Source organism: Heteronotia binoei, chromosome 19 (genome assembly GCF_032191835.1).
Source record: "Heteronotia binoei isolate CCM8104 ecotype False Entrance Well chromosome 19, APGP_CSIRO_Hbin_v1, whole genome shotgun sequence".
NCBI lineage: Eukaryota > Metazoa > Chordata > Lepidosauria > Squamata > Gekkonidae > Heteronotia > Heteronotia binoei.
The window spans coordinates 40523836-40548916 of NC_083241.1; the positions used below are offsets into that span (position 1 = coordinate 40523836).

General features: G+C 48.9%; 1 protein-coding gene across 1 annotated transcript; it reads right to left on the reverse strand.

Moving 5' to 3' along the window:
• Positions 1-1011: 1011 nt before the first annotated feature.
• ADAL (adenosine deaminase like) lies at positions 1012-13669 on the reverse strand. Its single transcript, XM_060260073.1, has 9 exons — positions 13543-13669; positions 11983-12043; positions 11479-11566; positions 10730-10811; positions 10427-10553; positions 8007-8087; positions 6774-6912; positions 3632-3732; positions 1012-1854 (listed from the first exon to the last, which is right to left on the reverse strand). Exons 1-9 carry the CDS (start codon positions 13629-13631, stop codon positions 1663-1665), a joined length of 960 nt encoding a protein of 319 aa, XP_060116056.1. The 5' UTR covers positions 13632-13669; the 3' UTR covers positions 1012-1662.
• Positions 13670-25081: the final 11412 nt, after the last annotated feature.

Here is a 25081-nt window from a genome sequence, read left to right on the forward strand (position 1 = left end):
CTGGTTCAGGTAGCCGGCTCAGGGTTGACTCAGCCTTCCATCCTTCTGAGGTCGGTCAAATGAGTCCCCAGCTTGCTGGGGGGAAAGTGCAGACGACTGGGGAAGGCAATGGCAAACCGCCCCGTAAAAAGTCTCCCAAGAAAATGTCCTAACGCGACGTCACCCCAGAGTCGGGAACGACTGGTGCTTGCACACATACTCTGCCTTTCTCCCCTAATAGGGGACCCAAAATGCCTAACATCATTTGCATATCCTCCATTTTATCCTTGCAACAACCCTATGAGGTAGGTCAGGCAGAGAGCATGCAATTGTCCCCGGGTCACCCGGTGAGCTTCCATGACAGACCAGGGCGTGACTAATTTAAGATCAGTTTATCTCAGGGGTGGCCAAACTTGTTTAGCTTAAGAGCCACGGAGAATAAACATCAGAGGTTTGAGAGCCGCAAGATGTGTCAGACGTTTGAGAGAAGGAAGATGGGAAGAGGTGGAAAGACAGCAACTTTAAATGCATTTTCCAAGCCACCGACAAATGCCGTCCCCAAGCCCGCCAATGGGGAAGTGGGGGGTTTGAGAGCCACACAATATTTAAGAAATAACTGGTTTATCTATTCAGCATTAAAACATCAATTTTTTATTGGACTGTCCCTATTTTAGACAGCACCTCAGAGGAGGGGGCTTGCAATTTTGTTCTTACTGCTCAGCTATATTTTTTAAATTCCCTGCAATAAAAGAAAGGAGAGGAGGAGACTGGATTTATACCCCACCCTTCACTTCAGTCTCAGAGTGGCTTCCAATCTCCCTCCCTTTCTCTCCCCACAACAGACACCCTGTGAGGTAGGTGGGGCTGAGAGAGCTCTTTCAAGAACTGCTCTTGAGCAGAATGGTTCTGAGAGAGTTATGACTGACCCAAGGTCATACCAGCAGGTGCAGGTGGAGGAGTGGGAAATCAAACCTGGTTTTCTCAGATTAGAGTCCATGCACTTAACCACGACACCAAAGTGGCTCTCCAGAGAAACCTAGCGTCTCAAGGAAAAAGGGCTCCACTTAGCCTTCTCCCTTACAGGCTAGCTTTCTGCATGAAGAGATTGTGTGGGAGGAGTAAAGAAAAAAGACTATCTTAACAACTGATCACTCCAATTCAGGCTGATACGGTACAGCATGAAGCAGCCCATCTTCACAGCTTAATTCCACAGACTGTACAAACCTCAACAAGTGCTGTGTACATATGAACATATAAACATATGAAGCTGCCTTATACTGAATCAGACCCTCGGTCCATCAAAGTCAGTTTTATCTACTCAGACTGGCAGCAGCTCTCCAGGGTCTCAAGCTGAGGTTTTTCACGCCAACTTGCCTGGACCCTTTTTAGTTGGAGATGCCGGGGATTGAACCTGGGGCCTTCTGCTTACCAAGCAGGTGCTCTACCACTGAGCCACCGTCCCTCCCCAAAGTCAGTATTGTCTACTCAGACTGGCAGCAGCTCTCCAGGGTCTCAAGCTGAGGTTTTACTCACCTATTTGCCTGGACCCTTTTTAGTTGGAGATGCCGGGGATTGAACCTGGGGCCTTCTGCTTACCAAGCAGGTGCTCTACCACTGAGCCACTGTCCCTCCTCTAACACAAAACAAGTCCTGGGTTCACCAGTCCCTGACTTTCTGACTGAGCTACTTCAGCAGGGAGGGTTTCAGTTTGTCCCACTTTTCCTTTAGCTCGGCTTTGGTGCGGGCGCCGGCAAAAATGTAGTCGATGGCGTCGTAAGACAGGTCCCACATCTGCGCTTTGGACAGCTGAAAGGTATCCGCGATGAGCTGATACTCCTGAGAGAGGTCCGTCGCAAAAACACCTTTATCGTCGGTCTGTTTGGAAAAGGGAGGGGGAGAGAAAGAAGTGGCATCAAAAACTGCTTTCCAGAAGATGGACCTTCAGCAGCTTAGAGCTCTCTTGGGAGTTTGTCGAAGGGTGAGTTCAGCATAAATCTGTAGGCCAAACAGTACCTCAACCATGTATTCCAAGGAGCCTTTTCATGACACAGAGGATTCTGGGGCACATTGTACCTTGCTGCTTTGTTTGGATGGGATTGATCACACATGAACACATATAAAGCTGCCTTATACTGAGGGACGGTGGCTCAGTGGTAAGAGCATCTGCTTGGGAAGCAGAAGGTCCCAGGTTCAATCCCTGGCATCTCCAAAAAAGGGTCCAGGCAAATAGGTGTGAAAAACCTCAGCTTGAGACCCTGGAGAGCCGCTGCCAGTCTGAGAAGACAAGACTGACTTTGATGGACCCAGGGTCTGATTCAGTAGAAGGCAGCTTCATATGTTCATTCCCCTCACCCTGAGACCCTGGAGAGCCACTGCCAGTCTGAGAAGACAATACTGACTTTGATGGACCAAGGGTCTGATTCAGTAGAAGGCAGCTTCATATGTTCATATGTTTGGGGAGGGACGGTGGCTCAGTGGTAGAGCATCTGCTTGGGAAGCAAAAGGTCCCAGGTTCAATCCCTGGCATCTCCAAAAAAGGGTCCAGGCAAATAGGTGTGAAAAACCTCAGCCTGAGACCCTGGAGAGCTGCTGCCAGTCTGAGAAGACGATACTGACTTTGATGGACCAGGGGTCTGATTCAGTATAAGGCAGCTTCATATGTTCATTCCCCTCCTTCATATGTTCATTCCCCTCAGCCTGAGACCCTGGAGAGCCGCTGCCAGTCTGAGTAGAGAAGACTGACTTTGATGGACCGAGGGTCTGATTCAGTATAAGGCAGCTTCATATGTCCATGACCCTTGGCCCATCTAGGTCAGTATTGTCTGCTCAAACTGGCAGCAGCTCTCCAGGGTTTTAGGCAGAGAGGTCATTCACATTACCTACTGCCTGGTCTTGTCTTTTTTTTTTGGTAATTAATATTTTTTGGAGTTTTCCAATGCCAGAAAAAACCCAAGACTGCAAAGGAATAAGGACGTAAATAACACTGTTAATAACATTGCAGTGCAGGAAATAATATTGATTATAGCTAAGCAAAAAATATGTGTAAACAAGCTGTAAACCGTATTGGACAAGAACGTAACAGCCACATTATGTATAAAAAAGAAAATAAAAGATAGGAAACATAGCAAGTAGATTAACATCAAGTAACGTAAGATGCCACACTCAATTATGGAATTTAAAGAATATCAGTGTAGAGTAATGTATGCTATTACTATTATAAAGTGTACCTTTTGCAAAAGTAGTATGCATGCGCCTTGTGCAAGATGTAGACCACAACTAGCACATACAGAAGAGGAAAGAAGATATTTCAAAGGGAGAAAAAATTAGAGATAGAGTAAGTTGAGATATCTGGTCCTTTTAACTGGAGATGCCGGGGATTGAACCTGGGACCTTCTGCATGCCAAGCAGAGGTTCTGCCACTGAGCCAGAGTTTCAGGATGAGATTTTTTCTAACTACTACCACCAAGGGTGGGGGGGGGGGAGAGAAACTAATTCCTCAAACAGCTAACCTTCCTTGATTACTCTTTTACCTTCTCCTCCCTCAACCGTTGCCCATTTCTGACATGTTTCATCCTGACTCAAAGCCTTGATACGGAAGGAATCTGAGACAGAGGGCTGGCTCTCTGCGCTTTGGAGACTGCAGGCAACTTACGCAAAGCGCAACCGGATGCCCCGTGTGGTACCAGAATCCAAAATGGTGGCGGTCGCTTGAGGGCACAGTCTGTCCTTTGAGGTTGGAGGTCAGGCAGAGTTCTGAAGGGAAAAAAGCAAAACCTGTGTTAATACACGACAAGCCCGCAAGGAGTTTCTACCTCTCACACTTTAAGAGCAGTGAGATTTGAGTCCAAGAGCACTGGTAAGAGAGCAAGATTTTCAGAGTCTAAGCTTTTGAGATTCAAGGGCCCAGATATCTGACAAAGCGAGCTCTCACTCTTGGATTTCATACCCCAGAAATCCTGTTGGTTTCTAAGGCGCTGCTGGACTCGAATCCGGCTCTTCTACTGTAAACCGCCCTGAGCCTGCTTCGGCGGGGAGGGTGGGATATAAATAAAATTGATGATGATGATGATAAACCAACATGGCTGCCCTCAGAAACTATCTTTCATTTAAGAACAGGTAAAAGCTTGATGTAAGTGGGGAAAAGAGGCTAAGCAAATCACAGAGGGATAAAGCTAGGAAATTTACCCAGGAGAGGGAGACACCAAGGGCCAAAGGGGAAAGAGTAGACTGCCTAGCCCAGCTGTGAGGATTCTGCTCCGGGGGACGTAAAAAGATCTCTGCTATTTCTGAAGGACTGGTCTTTCTTTTGAGATAGCTCCATCTGGTGGAACACTGCAGATGTTTCTTCCCCTTCATTTTGTAACATCCGGCCTGATAAAGAATCCTAGAGATAGAAGGGACCTCCAGGATCATTTAGTCCAACCCCCTGAACAATGAAGGAAATTCACACTTCCCCCATCACCACTTAACACACACTCAGAGACCCCTGTTCCATGCCCAGATGATGGCAAAAACCTTATGGGATTCTTGGCCAAACTGGCCTGGAGAAAAAAGCTTCAATCCTGACCCCAAAGTGGCAATCAGCATTTCCCTGGGTGTGTAAGAAAGGGCCACGAGAACTAAGCACTGATGTAACCCTTCCTGCCCTCCTTCTCATGATTTGCTTAAGTTTACAGAATCTGCATTGCTGTCATATGGCCATCTAGCCTCTGTTTAAAATCCCCCAAAGAGGGAGAGCCCACCACCTCCCGAGGAAGCCTGTTCCACTGAGGAACCCCTCTAAAGATCAGGAAGTTCTTCAGGAAGAGAGCCAGTTTGGTGTAGTGGTTAAGTGAGTGGACTCTTATCCAGGAGAACCGGGTTTGATTCCCCACTCCTCCACTTGCAGCTGCTGGAATGGCCTTGGGTTAGCCAGAGCTCTTGCAGAATTGTCCTTGAAAGGGCAGCTTCTAGGAGAGCTCTCTCAGCCCCACCTACCTCACAGGGTGTCTGTTGTGGGGGGAGAAGATATAGGAGATCGTAAGCCGCTCTGAGCCTCTGAGTCAGAGAGAAGGGCGGGGTATAAATCTGCAATTCTTCTTCTTCTAATGTTTAGCTGAAAACACTTTTGATTTAATTTCAACCTGCTGATTCTGGTCCAACCTTCTGGAGGAACAGAAAACAGGCTTCCGCGCTGTTGTGACACTGTTCTTGGTTTTTAAAAGCAGAAAGCCCACACATCCCTAGACCTAAATCACATATTGCTCTGTAACCCTTGAATCACAGAAGTGCCTAGTCCTCAAACAAGGGCCATAGTATCCTGACGATCGGTCATGCAGGACGACACCCCCATCTCTGAAAGACGAGTCCTGTGCCACTTGGTAGAACCACAGAGTTCTAGCAGATTCCTAGAGTGTCCCACCACGATGAGGTCACTTCCAGGTTCCACCAGAAGTGACATCGTGACACGGCAGTGATGCCTATTTGCGTGTCCCCACCTGAAGTTCTCACCAGGTGCCAGTGCTAGAATGACAACCATTCTCTCTGGACTGGCAAGCATTCTCTCTGATCGGCCACAGGAAGTGGATAAGTATACTGAGTAGAGGTCCATTAGCCACAAAGTATAGATGCAGAGAGATGAGAAAGAGAGCTGTGTTTCTTGAAAGCTTATGCTACAATAAATTTGTCAGTCTTAAAGGTGCTACTGGGCTCTTTACTATTTTAACGTATAGATGGAACACTCTGTCTGGGGCAGGGGTGCTCCATCTTCTTGGTGCTTGGGGGGGAAAAGAGAGAGGGCTTCTGGAGTTCTGGCCCCACTGGTGGACCTCTTGATGGCCCCTAGGAGTGTTGGACTGGGTGGGTCATTGGCCTGATCCAACATGGCTTCTCTTATGTTCTTATGTGACACAGAGTGTTGGACTGGATGGGCCACTGGCCTGATGCAACATGGCTTCTCTTATGTTCTTATGTGACACAGAGTGTTGGACTGGATGGGCCATTGGCCTGATCCAACATGGCTTCTCTTAAGTTCTTATGTGACACAGAGTGTTGGACTGGATGGGCCATTGGCCTGATCCAACATGGCTTCTCTTATGTTCTTATGTGACACAGAGTGTTGGACTGGAGGGGCCACTGGCCTGATCCAACGTGGCTTCACTTATGTTCTTATGTGACACAGAGTGTTGGACTGGATGGGCCATTGGCCTGATCCAACAGGGCTTCTCTTATGTTAAGTGACAGAGAGTGTTGGACTGGAGGGGCCATTGGCCTGATCCAACAGGGGTTCTCTTATGTTCTTCTGTGACACAGAGTGTTGGGCTGGATGGGCCATTGGCCTGACCCAACATGGCTTCTCTTATGTTCTTATGTGACACAGAGTGTTGGACTGAATGGTCCACTGGCCTGATCCAACAGGGCTTCTCTTATGTTCTTATGTGACACAGAGTGTTGGACTGGGTGGGTCACTGGCCTGATCCAACATGGCTTCTCTTATGCTCTTAACTGACAAAGCATTTGATGTGGGAGCGTCACCTAAAAGTGCTTTCAGAATTGGTGCTTTGCGCCACCAGTGTTGTGACTGCACATACTCGTGAGGAAGGGAGATGGAGAAGGATGAACATAAACCCAGCAGAGACCACCTGCTTCTCTTCCCACCATGGTACCAAGAGCAGGCCTTCTCCTGGGCTGAGGCCTAGAAGCAGCAGTGCTGTTGCCATGGCAGCAAAGGCCGACAGTTCTGCTACCAGAGGTGGCTGCAAAGAAGAGCTCAAATCCTCACATCCTCAGGCCTTCTTTTCCTTGCCCTTTCTTACCGAGAGGGACCCGTTTGCTTCTGATAAGCTGCACGATATCCTCAGATGCTGCCGATGAAGAACGGAGAAAAGTGCCATGTCCAATTCGGTCAGGAGGAAGGCGAAGGAGGAGCTGGGTCTCTTCATCCTGGCCAGGGATCTGAAAGCAGAGTTGCCAACCTCCAGGTGAGGGCGGGAGGTCTCCGGAATTACAACTGCTCTCCAGGCTACAAAGATCCGTTCCCCCAGAGAAAAAGTCAGCAATTGAGGGCAGACTCTATGGCAGGGGTGGCCAAACTTGCTTAACTTAAGAGCCACACAGAATAAACATCAGATGTTTAAGAACTGCAAGACATCAACATCAGCTGATTGAGAGTGGGAGGGAGGGGTGGAAAGAAAGCTACTTTAAATGCATTTTCTAAGCCACTGACAAATGCCTTCCCCAAGCCAGCCAATGGGGAAGTGGGGGCTTTGAGAGCCACACAATATGTGTGAAAGACCCACATGTGGCTGCCAAGCCACAGTTTGGCCACCCCTGCTCTATGGCATACCATAAAGTATATTCTGTGGTACCGTGTACAATGTATTTAGACCATGGAGTCCATGAGAAGAAGAAGAAGATAAGATATTGGATTTATATCCCAACCTCCACTTCGAATCTCAGAGCGGCTCACAATCTCCTTTCCCTTCCTCCCCCACAACAGACACCCTGTGAGGGGTGAGGCTGAGAGAGCTCTCACAGCAGCTGCCATTTCAAGGACAGTCACAGAGCGGCCTACAATCTCCTTTCCCTTCCTCCCACACAACAGACACCCTGTGAGGTGGGTGGGGCTGGAGAGGGCTCTCACAGCAGCTGCCCTTTCAAGGACAACCTCTGCCAGAGCTATGGCTGACCCAAGGCCATTCCAGCAGCTGCGAGTGGAGGAGTGGGGAATCAAACCCGGTTCTCCCAGATAAGAGTCCGTGCACTTCACCACTACACCAAACTGGCTCTCAGAACCAATGCCTGCAAATCTCCAGGAATTTAGGATTCCAGAGCTGGCAGCTCATCTCACAACAACAACAACATCAACTCAACCCACACCCAAATCAGAACGTACGGGGCCTGCCCCATGGAGTTTGGGGAGGGGGAGTTTTAAAAGAATAGCCCACCCGCCCCTGGGGTTTCACTGACACCTAGCCCCGTTACTTCTATTACTACAAGCCCCTGGAAAGAAGTGTGTATCAGGGACTGAACCAAGTTCCAGGTGTTACCTCCGACAGGTGCACAGCTAACTTCAAGCCTGCATTTTTCGCAGCCAGGAGGGGTTCCAAGAAATCCTTGCCGTGTCCTGCCTGGAAGAGAAGAGGCAAGAGCACAACAAAAACGGCGTTCGAGTCGGGAAATAAGAAGAAGATGAAGAAGATATTGGATTTATATCCCGCCCTCTGCTCCGAAGAGGCTCAGAGTGGCTCACAATCTCCTTTCCCTTCCTCCCTCACAACAGACACTCTGTTAGGTAGATGAAGATATTGGATTTATATCCCGCCTTCCACTCCAAAGAGTCTCAGAGCGGCTCACAATCTCCTTTACCTTCCTCCCCCACAACAGACACCCTGTGAGGTAGATGAAGATATTGGATTTATATCCCGCCCTCCATTCCGAAGAGTCTGAGCGGCTCACAATCTCCTTCCCTTCCTCCCCCAGAACAGACACCCTGTGAGGTAGATGAAGATATTGGATTTATATCCCACCCTCCACTCCAGAGTCTCAGAGCGGCTCACAATCTCCTTTCCCTTCCTCCCCCACAACAGACACCCTGTGAGGTGGGTGGGGCTGGAGAGGGCTCTCCCAGCAGCTGCCCTTTCAAGGACAACCTCTGCCAGAGCTATGGCTGACCCAAGGCCATTCCAGCAGCTGCAAGTGGAGGAGTGGGGAATCAAACCCGGTTCTCCCAGATAAGAGTCCGCACATTTAACCACTACGCCAGACTTGCTCTCTGAATCTTAATCGAGGATACTTCCAGGCCGCCTCTTCAGAGCCTTGCTTGACTCCATGGGTTGCCAACTCCAGGCTGGGGGATTCCTGGAGATTTGGGGGAAGGGCAGAGTTCTGGGAGGGAGCTCAGCAGGGGTTTAATGAACAGAGTCCACTCTCTGAAGCTGCCGTCTTCTCCAAGGGAGTGACCTGTGCAGTCTGGAGAGGGAATTCCAGGAGACCACCAGGCTACGCCTAGAAGTTGCCAACTCTATGCCTGAGGAAACCAGGGACGGATCTAGAGGGGGCAGAGGGGGGGTGCTTGCCCTGGGCGCCGACAGAGGGGGCCCCCAAATTGGGTATGGAGTCCATTGTATTCTATGGGATCATAAGATAGAATGGCTCAGAAGGGGGCATCATTTTTTAATTTTGCCCCCCCTCAAAAAACATGTACATTCGGTTCTGGAGGAAACTTACCATTAAAATAATGCAACGACAAGACAGTATACCCAAACACTATAAAAAAAAACCCACACATGACAAGGAGCAGAGCAATTTTAAAAGCATGCAAGATAAAAATGCCAATTAAAAGAACAAATATGAAGAAAGGTTAAAACGCTTGGGGCTCTTTAGCTTGGAGAAACATCGACTGCGGGGTGACAAGATGATGCACGGGATGGAGAAGGTAGAGAAAGAAGTCCTTTTCTCCCTTTCTCACAATACAAGAACTCGATGAAATGGCTGAGCAGTCGGGTTAGAACGGATAAAAGGAAGTCCTTCTTCACCCAAAGGGTGATTAAGATGTGGAATTCACTGCCACAGGAGGTGGCAGCAGCTACAAGAGGGGGTTAGATAAAAATATGGAGCAGAGGTCCATCAGTGGCTATTAGCCACAGTGTGTGTGCATGCACACACACTTATATTGGCCACTGTGTGACACAGAGTGTTGGACTGGATGGGCCATTGGCCTGACCCAACATGGCTTCTCTTATGTTCTTATGCTGGACTCTCAACAGCAGTAGAAAAGAGTCAAAGTCCAGGAGCACCTTAAAGACAAACCACATTTGGGGCAGGGCAGGAGCTTACGGGAGTCACCGCTCACTTCTTCAGAATAAGGAATGACTATAACATTAGCATGCAACAGGGCTATTTTTTTTGTAGCAGGGACTCCTTTGCCTGTTAGGCCACACGCCCCTGCTGTAGCCAATCCTCCAAGAGCTTACAGTAGGCCCTGTACGAAGAGCCCTGTAAGCTCTTGGAGGATTGGCTACATCAGGGGGTGTGGCCTAATCAGGGATGGAATTCTAGCAGGAGCTCCTTTGCCTCTTTGGCCACACACCCCTGATGTAGCCAAACCTCTGAGAGCTTCCAGTAGGCCCTGTAAGAACAGCCCTCTAAGCTCTTGGAGGATTGGCTACATCACGGGGGTGTGGCTTAATATGCAAAGGAGCTCCTGCTACAAAAAAAAGCCTCGGCATGCAAAGATGTCCAGACCATGTGTCTCTAGCTCCGTGTTTTTGGCTCCATTCCCAGAAGTCTCTCAAAGGTCTCAGGAGAACGGCCTTCCCCCCTGCTTTCAACCTACGCTCTTTTTACTGAAGGTGTCTCAAATGGCATTCAGGGCTTTTTGAGAGCAACATGGGTTCTCCGCTACCAAGCTGCAGCCCCTCTCCAAACACCAGGAAGACGCATGATCATTTCAAACAAAGAAACTCACCGTTGGATTTCCGCTGAAGTCGAGCCCTACGACGAGGCCATCTGCGGAAAGCAGAAACTCCTCGGCCAGCTTCACGGTCTCTTTTGCAACTGCCGGTCCCCCTCTTCGATCCACTGAGATCAGAAACCTGGAGGCCAACATTCCCTAAGTTACTAGCAGCCAGGAATCTAGCAGCAGACAATGGGGGGGGGGGGGGCGGAAACCAGCGACGGGTCTGACCCAAAGCAAGCCAGTAATACATGCTGAGTTTGGGACTATTTCACCAATGAGTAAAGCACAAGATGACTACAACTCTGACCTTACCTGACATCTATATCCGGTTCTTCTTCTTTACATTGCCGTATACCTTCCAGTACAGTTTCTACATAGGCTCTTTTAGTCATTCCTAGGAAAAACATGACAAGGTAAGATCTGCATTCCTGTAAAGCATCGCTAAACATAAGTACACACCTGAGGATATTCCAGCATTTCATTTTTCAGTACAAGCTGCCTGCAGCTGTTCCCCAAATTTAGACACTGCTAAACAGGTGTGGAATTCTAGCAGGAGCTACTTTGCATATTAGGCCACCCCTCCCCGATGTAGCCAATCCTTCAAGAGCTTACAAAAAAGAGCCTTGTAAGAAGATGATGAAGAAGATATTGGATTTATATCCTGCCCTCCACTCCGAAGAGTCTCAAAACGGCTCACAACCTCCTTTACCTTCCTCCCCCACAACAAACACCCTGTGAGGTGGGTGGGGCTGGAGAGGGCTCTCACAGCAGCTGCCCTTTCAAGGACAACCTCTGCCAGAGCTATGGCTGACCCAAGGCCATGCTAGCAGGTGCAAGTGAAGGAGTGGGGAATCAAACCTGGTTCTCCCAGATAAGAGTCCACACACTTAACCACTACACCAAACTTGCTCTTGGAGGATTGGCTACTTCGGGAGGGGGGGTGGTCTAATATGCAAAGGAGCTCCTGCTAGAATTCCACCCCTGCTGCTAAAGATGATCAGATGCATGACTGCTCATTAGGATGAGCAGACGGCTGCAAAAAACCCAAAAGCAGGCGTCACCTGTGGTTTGCTCCTCTCTGGGCGTGCTCCTTAACTCCAGGTATTTGACGCCATCGGCGGCAAATTCACGAATAACATCCTTGGTTACCTGAAAAGAGAATATTTTTGCAATCAAAGGAGGGGTCCGGTTCAAAGGCCTGCTAAAAAAAAACCCTATAATCAGGTACCCGATACCAACGTGAAGATCTTTTCATCCTCTCCGCACCCATTCCCAAAGCAACATTTTTAGAAATCTGCTTAGCTACCCAATCAGACCTCCAACGGCCAATCTGAAGGCCTCCTGGGCAAAACCCCCATCCGGCTTTCTAAAAACACTTTGCGGGCTCCAGGAAAGGTTTCAGGGGGAGCCGTGGTGCCCATGCGCACTATGTTGGAGACCCTGTGTTAGAATCTCAGCTTACTAAAGAAACCCGGTCGTTGGCCGGGTTTCCTTAGTAAGGAAACAGATCATTGGCCAGTCACTTGGTTTTACAGCTTCTTAAAAAGAAACCTGAATGGTCTTACCATCAATATATCTTCAGTCCTATTGGTAACTTGATGGATGATCTGGAACATCTGAAAGCACCTAAAAGAATTAAAAGGTACAAAGAGATAAAACACCCTGAAAGCTATACTCACTGAGTATAGTTACACATCCACAGTATTCCAATGTATTTCTCTGTTAGAATGGTGTTATCACAATAATTTTTGGAACTGACATACTCAAAATAGGGATATCGGCTGTTTATCTCATTACATATACTTAACCCATTTTCACTATATTTTATTGTATTCTTTTTTTTTCTAATGGCAAACTAGAATGATTACATGTTAAATAGTAAATTTAGTGGACAAGAACATCACTCTCCAATGTATTTCTCTTTTAGCTGTATTGACATACTCAAACAGGGATATTGGCTGGTTATCTCATTACGCATACTAAACCCATCTTCCACTAGATTGTAATGTATTTTTCTTCTAATGGCAAACTTATGCGTATTACACGTTAAAAGGTAAATTAGTTAAGACGGGAAAAACTTCTGAGAAAGTAATGCCCTCTTTTTGACCCAGGCTTATATAATAGGAGTGATTGATAGACATTCTCACATTTTGACATATTACTGTTTTATTTCTTTTGCATGCTCATGCTACCCATGCTCATGCTACGGAGAGCCAGTTTGGTGTAGTGGTTAAGTGTGCGGACTCTTATCTGGGAGAACCAGGTTTGATTCCCCACTCCTCCACTTGCAGCTGCTGGCATGGCCTTGGGTCAGCCATAGCTCTGGCAGAGGTTGTCCTGGAAAGGGCAGCTGCTGTGAGAGCCCTCTCAGCCCCACCCACCTCACAGGGTGTCTGTTGTGGGGGAGGAAGGGAAAGGAGATTGTGAGCCGCTCTGAGATTCTTCAGAGTGGAGGGCGGGATATAAATCCAATATATTCTTCTTGTTCTTCTACCCAGATAAAAGGTTTGCTCAATTAGTTAATTTTACTATTCTATCATTGGATCTTAAAATTCTGCATTCTAAACCACTGCCTATCAGCTATATATATCCCTGCTCACTGCATCTGATTCCTCGTCTGATGAAGTGTGCTTGGAGCACACGAAAGCTTACATTCTGAATAAAACTTTGTTGGTCTTAAAGGTGCACTGGACTCCTACTTTGTTACTCTGAAAATACATTTGTGAGCATGAACCACGCATTGTTGACAACCAGCTTTTGGAACTCTCCCCCACTGGGTTTATCTTCACTGCAGAACAATACATGCTCGAAGCCTGAACCCTTCTCAAATAAAGGTTTACAGATACAGAAAGGCGCATGTAACGGGGCCTTCTCGGTGGCTGCCCCCTGTTCTGGAGACGCCCTTTTCTCTCGCTTGCCCTGCCCCGAACGAGGGCAGCTTCTGCAATAAGAGAAGCCACAGTACAGCAACGATTTGCTACACAAGGGACCAGGGCCAGTGTCAGACCTTTTCACTTCGATGGCATTGTTTCCTGCCAACATCCCTCCCCTCCCCAGATCCACCCCAAATCTCCAGGAATTTCCCGACCCAGAGTTGTCAACCCGACAAAAAGCCCATGGCTCACTCTTCCAGGCTCCTTTTCTTCCCCTTGTCAATCACGGTCACCCCATTCGGCACCTGAAGATTCGGCTTCTGCGCCATCAGTTTCTTCATCGTCTCCGAGCTGATAGAGCCGTTCAAGTGAGCGTGGAGTTCCTAAATCAGAAGCAAATCAGCGTTTGCGAGAAGAAGAGCTGGTTTCATGCTCCACTCTTCACTACCCAAAAGGAGTCTTGGAGCGGCTTGCAACCGCCTTGCCTTCCTCTCCCCACAACAGACACCCTGTGAGGTAGGCGGGGCTGAGAAAGCTCTGAGAGAACTGGGATTGACCCAAGGTCACCCAGCTGGCTGCCAACGGAGGAGAAGTGGGGAATCGAACTTGGTTCTCCATATTAGCGTCCACTGCTCTTAATCACTACACCCAACTGCATACCAACATCCATACAGAATGCACCTGGATTCGAACCCACAGCTGATCCTGATCACCTTTGTGCCCTCACCAAAATCTAGGAAAAGGAAAGGTCCCCTGTGCAAGCACCAGTCGTTTCCGACTCTGGGGTGACGTTGCTTTCACAACGTTTTCACGGCAGACTTTTGACGGGGTGGTTTGCCATTGCCTTCCCCAGTCCTCTCCGCTTTCCCCCCAGCAAGCTGGGGACTCATTTGACCGACCTCGGAAGGATGGAAGGCTGAGTCGACCTCGAACCGGCTACCTGAAAACCCAGCTTCCGCCGGGGATCAAACTCAGGTCGTGAGCAGAGCTTAAGACTGCAGTACTGCAGCTTTAGCACTCTGCGCCACGGGGCTCTAACCAAAGGTTCATGGGGGGGGGGGGGGCTTCAGGGGGAAGCCAGACTGAGAAACCAGCATGTTGCACAAGTTTGAGATTTAACAGCCCGGGGAAAAAGCAGGAAATCCTAAAGGGCTTGAACCTACAGGCGTCCACAGCTGCAGAATATTTCAAGGATGTCCTGCCCACCCCCAAAGTAAGGGGGAAAGGAATATAGGCAAACTGAAGTCTTTTAACATACCTGAAGTGTGCATGCCCACTTTGTGCTTTTACCTTGAATACAACTTTGTTGGTCTGAAAGGTGCCACTGGACTCAAGCTTTGTTCTAGTTTTCACAGAGAGAAAGCCTCCACCCTTCTCTGGGGGTCCCGTGCAATGTCCCCTCCAAGCTGCAGTATGATGAGCAAAAATTCTACTTTGTGAACTACTGGCAATAAAGTTGGGAGCTACTGGCATTAAAGTTGGGAGCTACTGCAAGAGCCCCGTGGCGCAGAGTGGTCAAGCTGCAGTACTGCAGTCAGAGCTCTCTGCTCATGACCTGAGTTTGATCCCGGCGGAAGCTGGTTCAGGTAGCCGGCTCCAGGTTGACTCAGCCTTCCATCCTTCCGAGGTTGGTCAAATGAGTTGTTGGGGGAAAAGTGTAGATGACTGGGGAAGGCAATGGCAAACCACCCCGTCAAAAGTCTGCCATGAAAACGTTGTGAAAGCAACGTCACCCCAGAGTGGGAAACGACTGGTGCTTGCACAGGGGACCTTTCCTATCTACACTGAAGGAGCCCCGTGACGCAATGTGGTAAAGCTGCAGTACTGCAGTCGGAGCTCTCTGCTCACGACCTGAGTTCGATCCCAGCGGAAGCTGGTTCAGGTAGCCGGCTCCAGGTTGACTCCGCCTTCCATCCTTCCGAGGTCAGTAAAATGAGCACCCAGCTTGCTGGGGGGAAAGTGTAGATGACTGGGGAAGGCAATGGCAAAAATACTCAGATCAAAAGTTTGCTCAATTTGTTAATTTTACTGCATACTGTTTTGTTGCTTTCGCATGCTCATGCTACTCAGATCAAAGGTTTGCTCAATTTGTTAAATTTTACTATTCTGTCCTTGTACCCTTTTACATTCTAAACCGCTGCCTACCAGATAATTTTACTTCACTGCCATTGGTTCTTAAATCTGTACCATGTTGCATCCCGGGCCGCTGCCTACCAGCTATTTATGGCTCTGCTCAGCTACGTATGGCTTTGCTCACTGTGCCGGATTCCTCATCTGAGGAAGTGTGCTTAAGAGCGCACGAAAGCTTCCGTTCTAAACAAAAACGGGTTGGTCTTAAAAGCGCTACTTGACTCCTGCTTCGTTCACCCCGTCAAAAGGTCTGCCGTGAAAACGTTGTGAAAGCAACGTCACCTCAGCGTTGGAAACGACTGGTGCTTGCACAGGGGACTACCTTGACCTTTTTACTGCACAAATCAGTGTGCTCTGCGGGGGTCATCCTTCCTGAGCTAAGACAAAACTGCGTGAGCTGGAGGCTAAAAATCTGTGAGCTAGCTCACGCTAACTCAGCTTAGAGGAGGAACGGTGGCTCAGTGGTAGAGCATCTGCTTGGGAAGCAGAAGGTCCCAGGTTCAACCCCTGGCATCTCCAAAAAAAGGGTCCAGGCAAATTGGTGTGAAAATCCTCAGCTTGAGACCCTGGAGAGCTGCTGCCAGTCTGAGAAGACAATACTGACTTTGATGGACCAGGGGTCTAATTCAGTATAAGGCAGCTTCATATGTTCATATATGTTCATAGAGGGAACATTGGTCCTGTGTGAAAACGACCTGCCAGGGGCTGCGAAGGATCCCCTGCCCACTGGTGGAGGATAGAGGAGAGGGTAGACGGAACCTGGGGAGGACAGGAAGCTAAGTGAGATACAGTTCCACGGAGTCTACCCTCCAAAGCATTCCTTTTCCTGGGGGAACTGATCTCTGCAATCTAGAGATAAGCTGGAATCCCAGGGGTGTCTCCTGGTACCCCCTGGAGGCTGGCTTTCCTGGCGGACTCAGCCTAAGGAAGTTAAGGTTTGGGGAGGACAGGTACCTCGGAGGAGCGCGATGCCCCGGAGTCCACCCTCCAAAGCCCCCACTTCCCCCAGGGGAACTGATCTCCTCTGTCTAGAGAGGAGCTGGAATTAAGAACATAAGAGAAGCCATGTTGGATCAGGCCAATGGCTCATCCAGTCCAACACTCTGAATCACATAAGAACATAAGAGAAGCCATGTTGGATCAGGCCAGTGGCCCATCCAGTCCAACACTCTGTGTCATATAAGAACATAAGAGAAGCCATGTTGGATCAGGCTAATGGCCCATCCAGTCCAACACTCTGAATCACATAAGAACATAAGAGAAGCCATGCTGGATCAGGCCAATGGCCCATCCAGGCCAACACTCTGTGTCACATAAGAACATAAGAGAAGCCATGTTGGATCAGACCAATGGCCCATCCAGGCCAACACTCTGTGTCACATAAGAACATAAGAGAAGCCATGTTGGATCAGGCCAATGGCCCATCCAATCCAACACTCTGTGTCATATAAGAACATAAGAGAAGCCATGTTGGATCAGGCTAATGGCCCATCCAGTCCAACACTCTGAATCACATAAGAACATAAGAGAAACCATGTTGGATCAAGCCAATGGCCCATCCAGGCCAACACTCTGTGTCACATAAGGACATAAGAGAAGCCATGCTGGATCAGGCCAATGACCCATCCAGGCCAACACTCTGTGTCACATAAGAACATAAGAGAAGCCATGCTGGATCAGGCCAATGGCCCATCCAGGCCAACACTCTGTGTCACATAAGAACATAAGAGAAGCCATGTTGGATCAGGCCAATGGCCCATCCAATCCAACACTCTGTGTCACATAAGAACATAAGAGAAGCCATGTTGGATCAGGCCAATGGCCCATCCAATCCAACACTCTGTGTCATATAAGAACATAAGAGAAGCCATGCTGGATCAGGCCAATGGCCCATCCAGGCCAACACTCTGTGTCACATAAGAACATAAGAGAAGCCATGTTGGATCAGGCCAATGGCCCATCCAATCCAACACTCTGTGTCACATAAGAACATAAGAGAAGCCATGTTGGATCAGGCCAATGGCCCATCCAGGCCAACACTCTGTGTCACATAAGAACATAAGAGAAGCCATGTTGGATCAGGCCAATGGCCCATCCAGTCCAACACTCTGTGTCACATAAGAACATAAGAGAAGCCATGTTGGATCAGGCCAATGGCCCATCCAGGCCAACACTCTGTGTCATATAAGAACATAAGAGAAGCCATGTTGGATCAGGCCAATGGCCCATCCAGGCCAACACTCTGTGTCACATAAGAACATAAGAGAAGCCATGTTGGATCAGGCCAATGGCCCATCCAGGCCAACACTCTGTGTCACATAAGAACATAAGAGAAGCCATGCTGGATCAGGCCAATGGCCCATCCAGGCCAACACTCTGTGTCACATAAGAACATAAGAGAAGCCATGTTGGATCAGGCCAATGGCCCATCCAATCCAACACTCTGTGTCATATAAGAACATAAGAGAAGCCATGCTGGATCAGGCCAATGGCCCATCCAGGCCAACACTCTGTGTCACATAAGAACATAAGAGAAGCCATGTTGGATCAGGCCAATGGCCCATCCAATCCAACACTCTGTGTCACATAAGAACATAAGAGAAGCCATGTTGGATCAGGCCAATGGCCCATCCAGGCCAACACTCTGTGTCACATAAGAACATAAGAGAAGCCATGTTGGATCAGGCCAATGGCCCATCCAGTCCAACACTCTGTGTCACATAAGAACATAAGAGAAGCCATGTTGGATCAGGCCAATGGCCCATCCAGGCCAACACTCTGTGTCACATAAGAACATAAGAGAAGCCATGTTGGATCAGGCCAATGGCCCATCCAGGCCAACACTCTGTGTCACATAAGAACATAAGAGAAGCCATGTTGGATCAGGCCAATGGCCCATCCAGGCCAACACTCTGTGTCACATAAGAACATAAGAGAAGCCATGCTGGATCAGGCCAATGGCCCATCCAGGCCAACACTCTGTGTCACATAAGAACATAAGAGAAGCCATGTTGGATCAGGCCAATGGCCCATCCAATCCAACACTCTGTGTCATATAAGAACATAAGAGAAGCCATGCTGGATCAGGCCAATGGCCCATCCAGGCCAACACTCTGTGTCACATAAGAACATAAGAGAAGCCATGTTGGATCAGGCCAATGGCCCATCTAGTCCAACACTCTGTGTCACATAAGAACATAAGAGAAGCCATGTTGGATCAGACCAATGGCCCATCCAGTCCAACATTCTGTCACATAAGAACATAAGAGAAGCCCTGTTGGATCAGGCCAATGGCCCATCCAGTCCAACACTCTGTGTCACATCTCGGCTTGGCTTCGCGAACGAAGATTTAAGAAGGGTGCAATAGTCCACGTTTGCTGCAGGCTCGCTGGTGGCTGACAAGACCAATGCGGGACAGGCAGGTCCGGCCACAGTAGCTGCAGGGAAAAGTCTGATTTGGGGTTGGTGCTGTAGCAGTGTCACATAAGAACATAAGAGAAGCCCTGTTGGATCAGGCCAGTGGCCCCTCCAGTCCAACACTCTGTGTCACACAGTGGCCAGAAAAGCCCCAAATGCCATCAGGAGGTTCACAAGTGAGGATAGAAGCCCTTCCACTTTGCCCCCCTCCCAAGCACCAAGAATACAGGCATCACTGCCGCAGACAGACAGTTCCATCAATATGCTGTGGCTAATAGCCACTGATGGACCTCTGCTCCATATGTTTATCCGATCCCCTCTTGAAGCTGGCTATGCTTGTAGCCTCAGCCGCCTCCTGTGGCAATTCCAAGGGGTCTCCCGGTCCCATCGGGAGTCTGGCCTCCCCAGGGGAGGAGAAGCGCTCTTTGCCTCTGCAGAAGCAGGCTCCTCTTGTTCCCCCGAAAGCTTCCGCCGGCGCGGGGATTAAAAAGGCGCGATCCGGAGGAAAGCTTCCTGCTGAATTCTTTGCCCGAGAGCGCCTTCCCCTGCAAGAGCGTCCGGCGAGGAAGGGGTTAATCCCCGGGCCCGTGGCTCTCACCGCTTTGGGCAAGGCCCGGAAAAAGCGACGCCGCGCCTTCTCCTCCTCGTCTTCTGCCATGGCGCCGGCTTCTCCTCCTCCAGCTGCCGCCTCCCTCCTTCCAGCCCCGCCCAGGAGGTGGAGGAAAGGCCCCTGCAGGCCCTCCTCCTTCGCGGGCGTGGAGACTCGCCCAGCCCCCTTGCACCGAGGGCGCCCGTCGGCCTGTTCCCCCTTCACCCACCTTTGCAAAGGGAGGAAGGTAGCAGCAGCCCTTTGCATGCATGCTGGGAGCCAGCCTCCCAGGCAGGGTTGCCATAGGGTGGCCCCAGCCTGGTTCCCTCTAAGCTGAGTTAGTGTGAGCTAGCTCACAGTGTTTTACCCTCCAGCTCACTGGGGTTGCCAAATCCAATCCGAGAAATATCTGGGGGCTTTGGGAGGTGCAGCCAGGAGATATGGGGAGCGGGGGGGTGGAGCCAAATGCAAGATTGTGACAAGCATAACTGAACTCCGAAGGGAGTCCTGGCCATCACATTTCAAGGGACCGCACGCCTTTTAAATGCTTTCCCTCCATTGGAAATAATGAAGGATAGAGGCACCTTCTTTGGGGGCTCATAGAATAGGACTCCCTGGTCCAATCTTTTTGAAACTTGGAGGGTGATTTGAGGAGAGGCACTGGATGCTATGCTGAAAATTCGGTGCCTCTACCTCAAAAAACAGCCTCCCCAGAGCCCCAGATACCCACAGATCAATTCACCATTATACCCAATGGGAATTGGTCTCCATAGGGAATAATGGCATTTTCCTCCCCCTCCGCTTTCTGATCACCCTGAAGTGGGGGGAGGGCCTCCAAACCGGGGGATCCCCCGCCCCCACCTGGGGATTTTGTAACAAAAGGGGGAAACTGTATAAAAGTAACAATTGTTGATACATGTCTTGGCTTGCTGCTCTATATCTTGAAACAAACGATCTATTATCAATATTATTGACAGAAAAACACTACGCACTAGATGCCAGATTTTAACAACATTGGCAAAATTACAACAGAGGATTAATGTTGCAGCAACAGCAGCAGCCATTTCATTCTCTGCTGAATGAAACTAGGTAACTACCCATTTCATTCTCCTGCTTGTTTGGTGTTTCTTATCTGGGAGAACTGGGTTTGAGTCCCCACTCCTCCACTTGCACCTGCTGGAATGGCCTTGGGTCAGCCATAGCTCTGGCAGAGGTTGTCCTTGAAAGGGCAGCTGCTGTGAGAGCCCTCTCCAGCCCCACCCACCTCACAGGGTGTCTGTTGTGGGGGAGGAAGGGAAAGGAGATTGTGAGCTGCTCTGAGACTCTTCGGAGTGGAGGGCGGGATATAAATCCAATATCTTCATCTACCTCACAGGGTGTCTGCTGTGGGGGAGGAAGGGAAAGGAGATTGTGAGCTGCTCTGAGACTCTTCGGAGTGGAGGGCGGGATATAAATCCAATATCTTCATCTACCTCACAGGGTGTCTGTTGTGGGGGAGGAAGGGAAAGGAGATTGTGAGCTGCTCTGAGACTCTTCGGAGTGGAGGGCGGGATATAAATCCAATATCTTCATCTACCTCACAGGGTGTCTGTTGTGGAGGAGGAAGGGAAAGGAGATTGTGAGCCGCTCTGAGACTCTTCGGAGTGGAGGGCGGGATATAAATCCAATATCATCTTCTTCTTCTTATATGCAATAAGACGAACAGCCAATATCCCCCATTTGAGTATGTCAATGCAAAAAAACAGTTGCAGTTGGAGCCTCAGAGATTAGGGGTTACCCTTTGTCACATTCAAAATGTCTCTGTGCTAAGATTAGTTAAGCTTAATGGAAGACTGCTGATCTCCGAGGCTCCAGCTGCAACTGTCTATACAACAACTGTAAAAACAGGAGAGTGTCTAAATATAAATTTACAGTTTTTTCCTTTTGTTACAATATCACTTTTCTGTATAGCCACCTCTTTCCGTATAACCCACCTGGGAACTGGCAACCCTAGCATGGACATGCGGTGGCCTTTGCAGATCCCAAGATCCTGTCAACGTCCGTCACTGGGTCAACATGATCCTGTCAAGAGGAGACATCGTAGGGGTGTCCTTCTGGAAGGAAGGAAGGAAGGAAGGAAGGAAGGAAGGAAGGAAGGAAGGAAGGAAGGAAGGAAGGAAGGACAGGTGTGTGTCCCAGGGCACTCCTTTTCTGGCAGAGAGCCCCCTCCCCTGGCTTGTGTGTCAAGGTCACCTATGCTTCACCCCATTTCACCAAACCCAGACTGGCCCTGGAGCCACTGCGTGAGACAGGATGCTGGACTAGATGGACCCTCACTGGTCTGACCCAGCAGAGCTCTTCTGATGTTCTTATGAAGGCCTCGGCCTCTCTGCCCTGTTGTTGGCCCTCCAGAGGAACTGGTTGGCCATTGTGTGAGACAGGATGCTGGACTAGATGGACCCTCACTGTTCTGACCCAGCAAGGCTCTTCTGATGTTCTTATGAAGGCCTCGGCCTCTGTGCCCTATTGTTGGTTGGCCATTGTGTGAGACAGGATGCTGGACAAGATGGACCTTCACTGGTCTGACCCAGCAGGGCTTTTCTGATGTTCCTATGTAGGCCTCGGCCTCTGTGTCCTGTTGTTGGTTGTCCAGAGAAACTGGTTGGCTACTGTGTGAGACAGGAGGCTGGACTAGATGGACCCTCCCTGGTCTGACCCAGCAGGGCTCTTCTGATGTTCTTCTCAGAGGAAGGCCTTGGCCTCTATGCCCTGTTGCTGGCCCTCCAGAGGAACTGGTTGGCCACTGTGTGAGACAGGATGCTGGACTAGATGGACCCTCACTGTTCTGATCCAGAAGAGCTCTTCTGATGTCTGTCCAGGTCAAAGCAAGAGAGAAAAAGTTGATTTGCCATCGCCTGCCTCTGTGCAGCGCCCCTGGTCTTCCTTGGTGGTCTCCCATCCAAGTGTGGACCAGAACTGACCCTTCTTAGCTTCAGGGCCATAACCAGGATTTCATGTTTGGTGGGGCTCACAGCAGGATTTGTTATTGGGGGGGTCACCTGGTTTGACGGCCCAGGGCTCTCGGCACTGTAAGCTGCCTTGAATTCCACAAACTAACCCCCCCCCCTTCGCCTGGGCAGTCACAGCAGCTTCGCTCCCCCACCCCTTTCTTATGTGCCCTTCACTCAGAGAGACAGAGACCTCTCAAACCGAAGTTGGGTGCTCAGAAGGCCGGGTGCTCAGAAGGCCAGCTGCAAGAAGCAAAAACACCAGCAGCAACGCTGTTACTAGTTCAGAGTGGCGGTGACCAAAGGAGACAGATTGGGGCCCTCCAATGGAGGAGCCATACAGTTTGAAGGGGGTGTGTGAAAAGATGGGCCTGGGGCCCCCCGTAGCTACAGGCCTGCTTAGCTTCCAGGATTCAGGAGAGAGCCAGTTTGGTGTAGTGGTTAAGTGTGCGGACTCTTATCTGGGAGAATCAGGTTGGATTCCCCACTCCTCCACTTGCACCTGCTGGAATGGCCGTGGGTTAGCCATAGCTCTGGCAGAGGTTGTCCTTGAAAGGGCAGCTGCTCTAAGAGCTCTCTCAGCCCCACCCACCTCACAGGGTGTCTGTTGTGGGGAAGGAAAAGAAATGAGATTGTAAGCTACTCTGAGTCTCTGATTCCGAGAGAAGGGTGGGGTATAAATCTGCAGTCTTCTTCTTCTTGTTGAAGCTGGGCTAGTCTGGGCCATCCAGCTTTCATTAAGGTGTCCCAGACTAGGAGTGTAATAATGAAGGGAGTTCTTTTGTGCCTGTATAGAAGAGTATCCTGAAGTCTGCGGCTAACAACGTTTCTAGAGGGGCTTAGTAAATGGGAGACTGCAGTGTTAAACTAGGCGATCAGAACACTCGGCCTTGAAGGAAATTGGCAAATAACAATAGCCAGAATTGTATGAATTCCCCTTCACTGCAAATCTCAGCTTTCAGTTCTGAGAGCTGGGCAGTACCTGGCGAAACGGACAGAAGTTGGTGGTTTGGGTGTGTGTGAGAGAATTGTCCGTGTCAGAGGTGGCCAAACTTGCTTAACATAAGAGCCACATGGAACAAATGTCAGATGTTTGAGAGTCAGAAGGAAGGAAGATGATAGATAGATAGATAGATAGATAGATAGATAGATAGATAGATAGATAGATAGATAGATAGATAGATAGATAGATAGATAGATAGATAGATAGATAGATGGATGGATGGATGGATGGATGGATGGATGGATGGATGGATGGATGGATGGATTAGATAGATAGATAGATAGATAGATAGATAGATAGATAGATAGATAGATAGATAGATAGATAGATAGATAGATAGATAGATAGATAGATAGATGATAGATAGATGATAGATAGATAGATAGATAGATAGATAGATAGATAGATAGATAGATAGATAGATAGATAGATAGATAGATAGATAGATAGTGTCAAGCATGCGGGTTCAATGACGAGTCGAAGTTGATACAAAGACTACATTTATTGATAGACCGATATTTTAGGCAAAGCCATTTCTTGAGAGTAATGAAACTGATACATTGATACAATACTTTTAAGGCTTACTTCAAAAGGATTCCAAGGGAGGGGGTTGCGGGGTAGCATTCACACATAAACTACCAAAACTGTCTACGTTCCCAGGGCGTTATCAGGACTTTGTCCTTGCCTCTTCCAGATGTCTCGTCCTCCCATAGGAGGATATATGGGAAGGTGCTGATTACTTGGTTCCCTTCTCACTATTCTTAATTAACAGCCATAAAGCAGGACAGGGGAAAAGGAAAGAATAACAAACTAACAAAATTGGATCCTCCATGACAATTCCCAGAACGGGTTTAGGCAGGACCCTAAAACAAACAATTATCAATAGTATTCAACCATGCTTGACAGATAGATAGATAGATAGATAGATAGATAGATAGATAGATAGATAGATAGATAGATAGATAGATAGATAGATGATGGATGGATGGATGGATGGATGGGTAGATGGGTAGATAGATGGGTAGATAGATGGGTAGATGGGTAGGTAGGTGGGTAGATGGGTAGGTAGGTGGGTAGGTAGGTGGGTGGATGGATGGATGGATGGATGGATAGAGAGATGGATAGATGGATGGATAGATGGATGGATAGATAGGTAGGTAGGTAGGTAGGTAGATAGATAGATAGATAGATAGATAGATAGATAGATAGATAGATAGATAGATAGATAGATAGATAGATAGATAGGTGGGTGGGTGGGTGGGTGGGTGGGTGGGTAGGTGGGTAGGTGGGTAGGTGGGTAGGTGGGTAGGTGGGTAGATGGATGGATGGATGGATGGATGGATGGATAGATGGATAGATGGATAGATAGATAGATAGATAGATAGATAGATAGATAGATAGATAGATAGATAGATAGATAGATAGATAGATAGATAGATAGATAGATAGAAGTGGGAGGGAGGGAGAGGTGGAAAGAAAGCAACTTTAAATGCATTCTCCAAGCCAGCCAACAAGGCGGTGGTGGGGGCTCCATGAGCCACACAATATATGTGAAAGGGCCACATGTGGCTCCCGAGCCACAGTTTGCCCCCCATCCCCCGGTCCATGTTTTGTAGGTTGGGGTGGGAGAGATCACAGGGCATTGAGATGTGAAGTTTTCTGTCC

Coding starts and splice junctions, on each gene's coding strand:
- ADAL (XM_060260073.1), bottom strand. CDS start 13,631: ATGAAGAAACTGATGGCGCAGAAGCCGAATCTTCAGGTGCCGAATGGG. Junction 11,567..11,982: donor GGACTGAAGATATATTGATG/GTAAGACCATTC, acceptor TTCTCTTTTCAG/GTAACCAAGGATGTTATTCG. Junction 10,812..11,478: donor CAGAGAGGAGCAAACCACAG/GTGACGCCTGCT, acceptor TGTTTTTCCTAG/GAATGACTAAAAGAGCCTAT.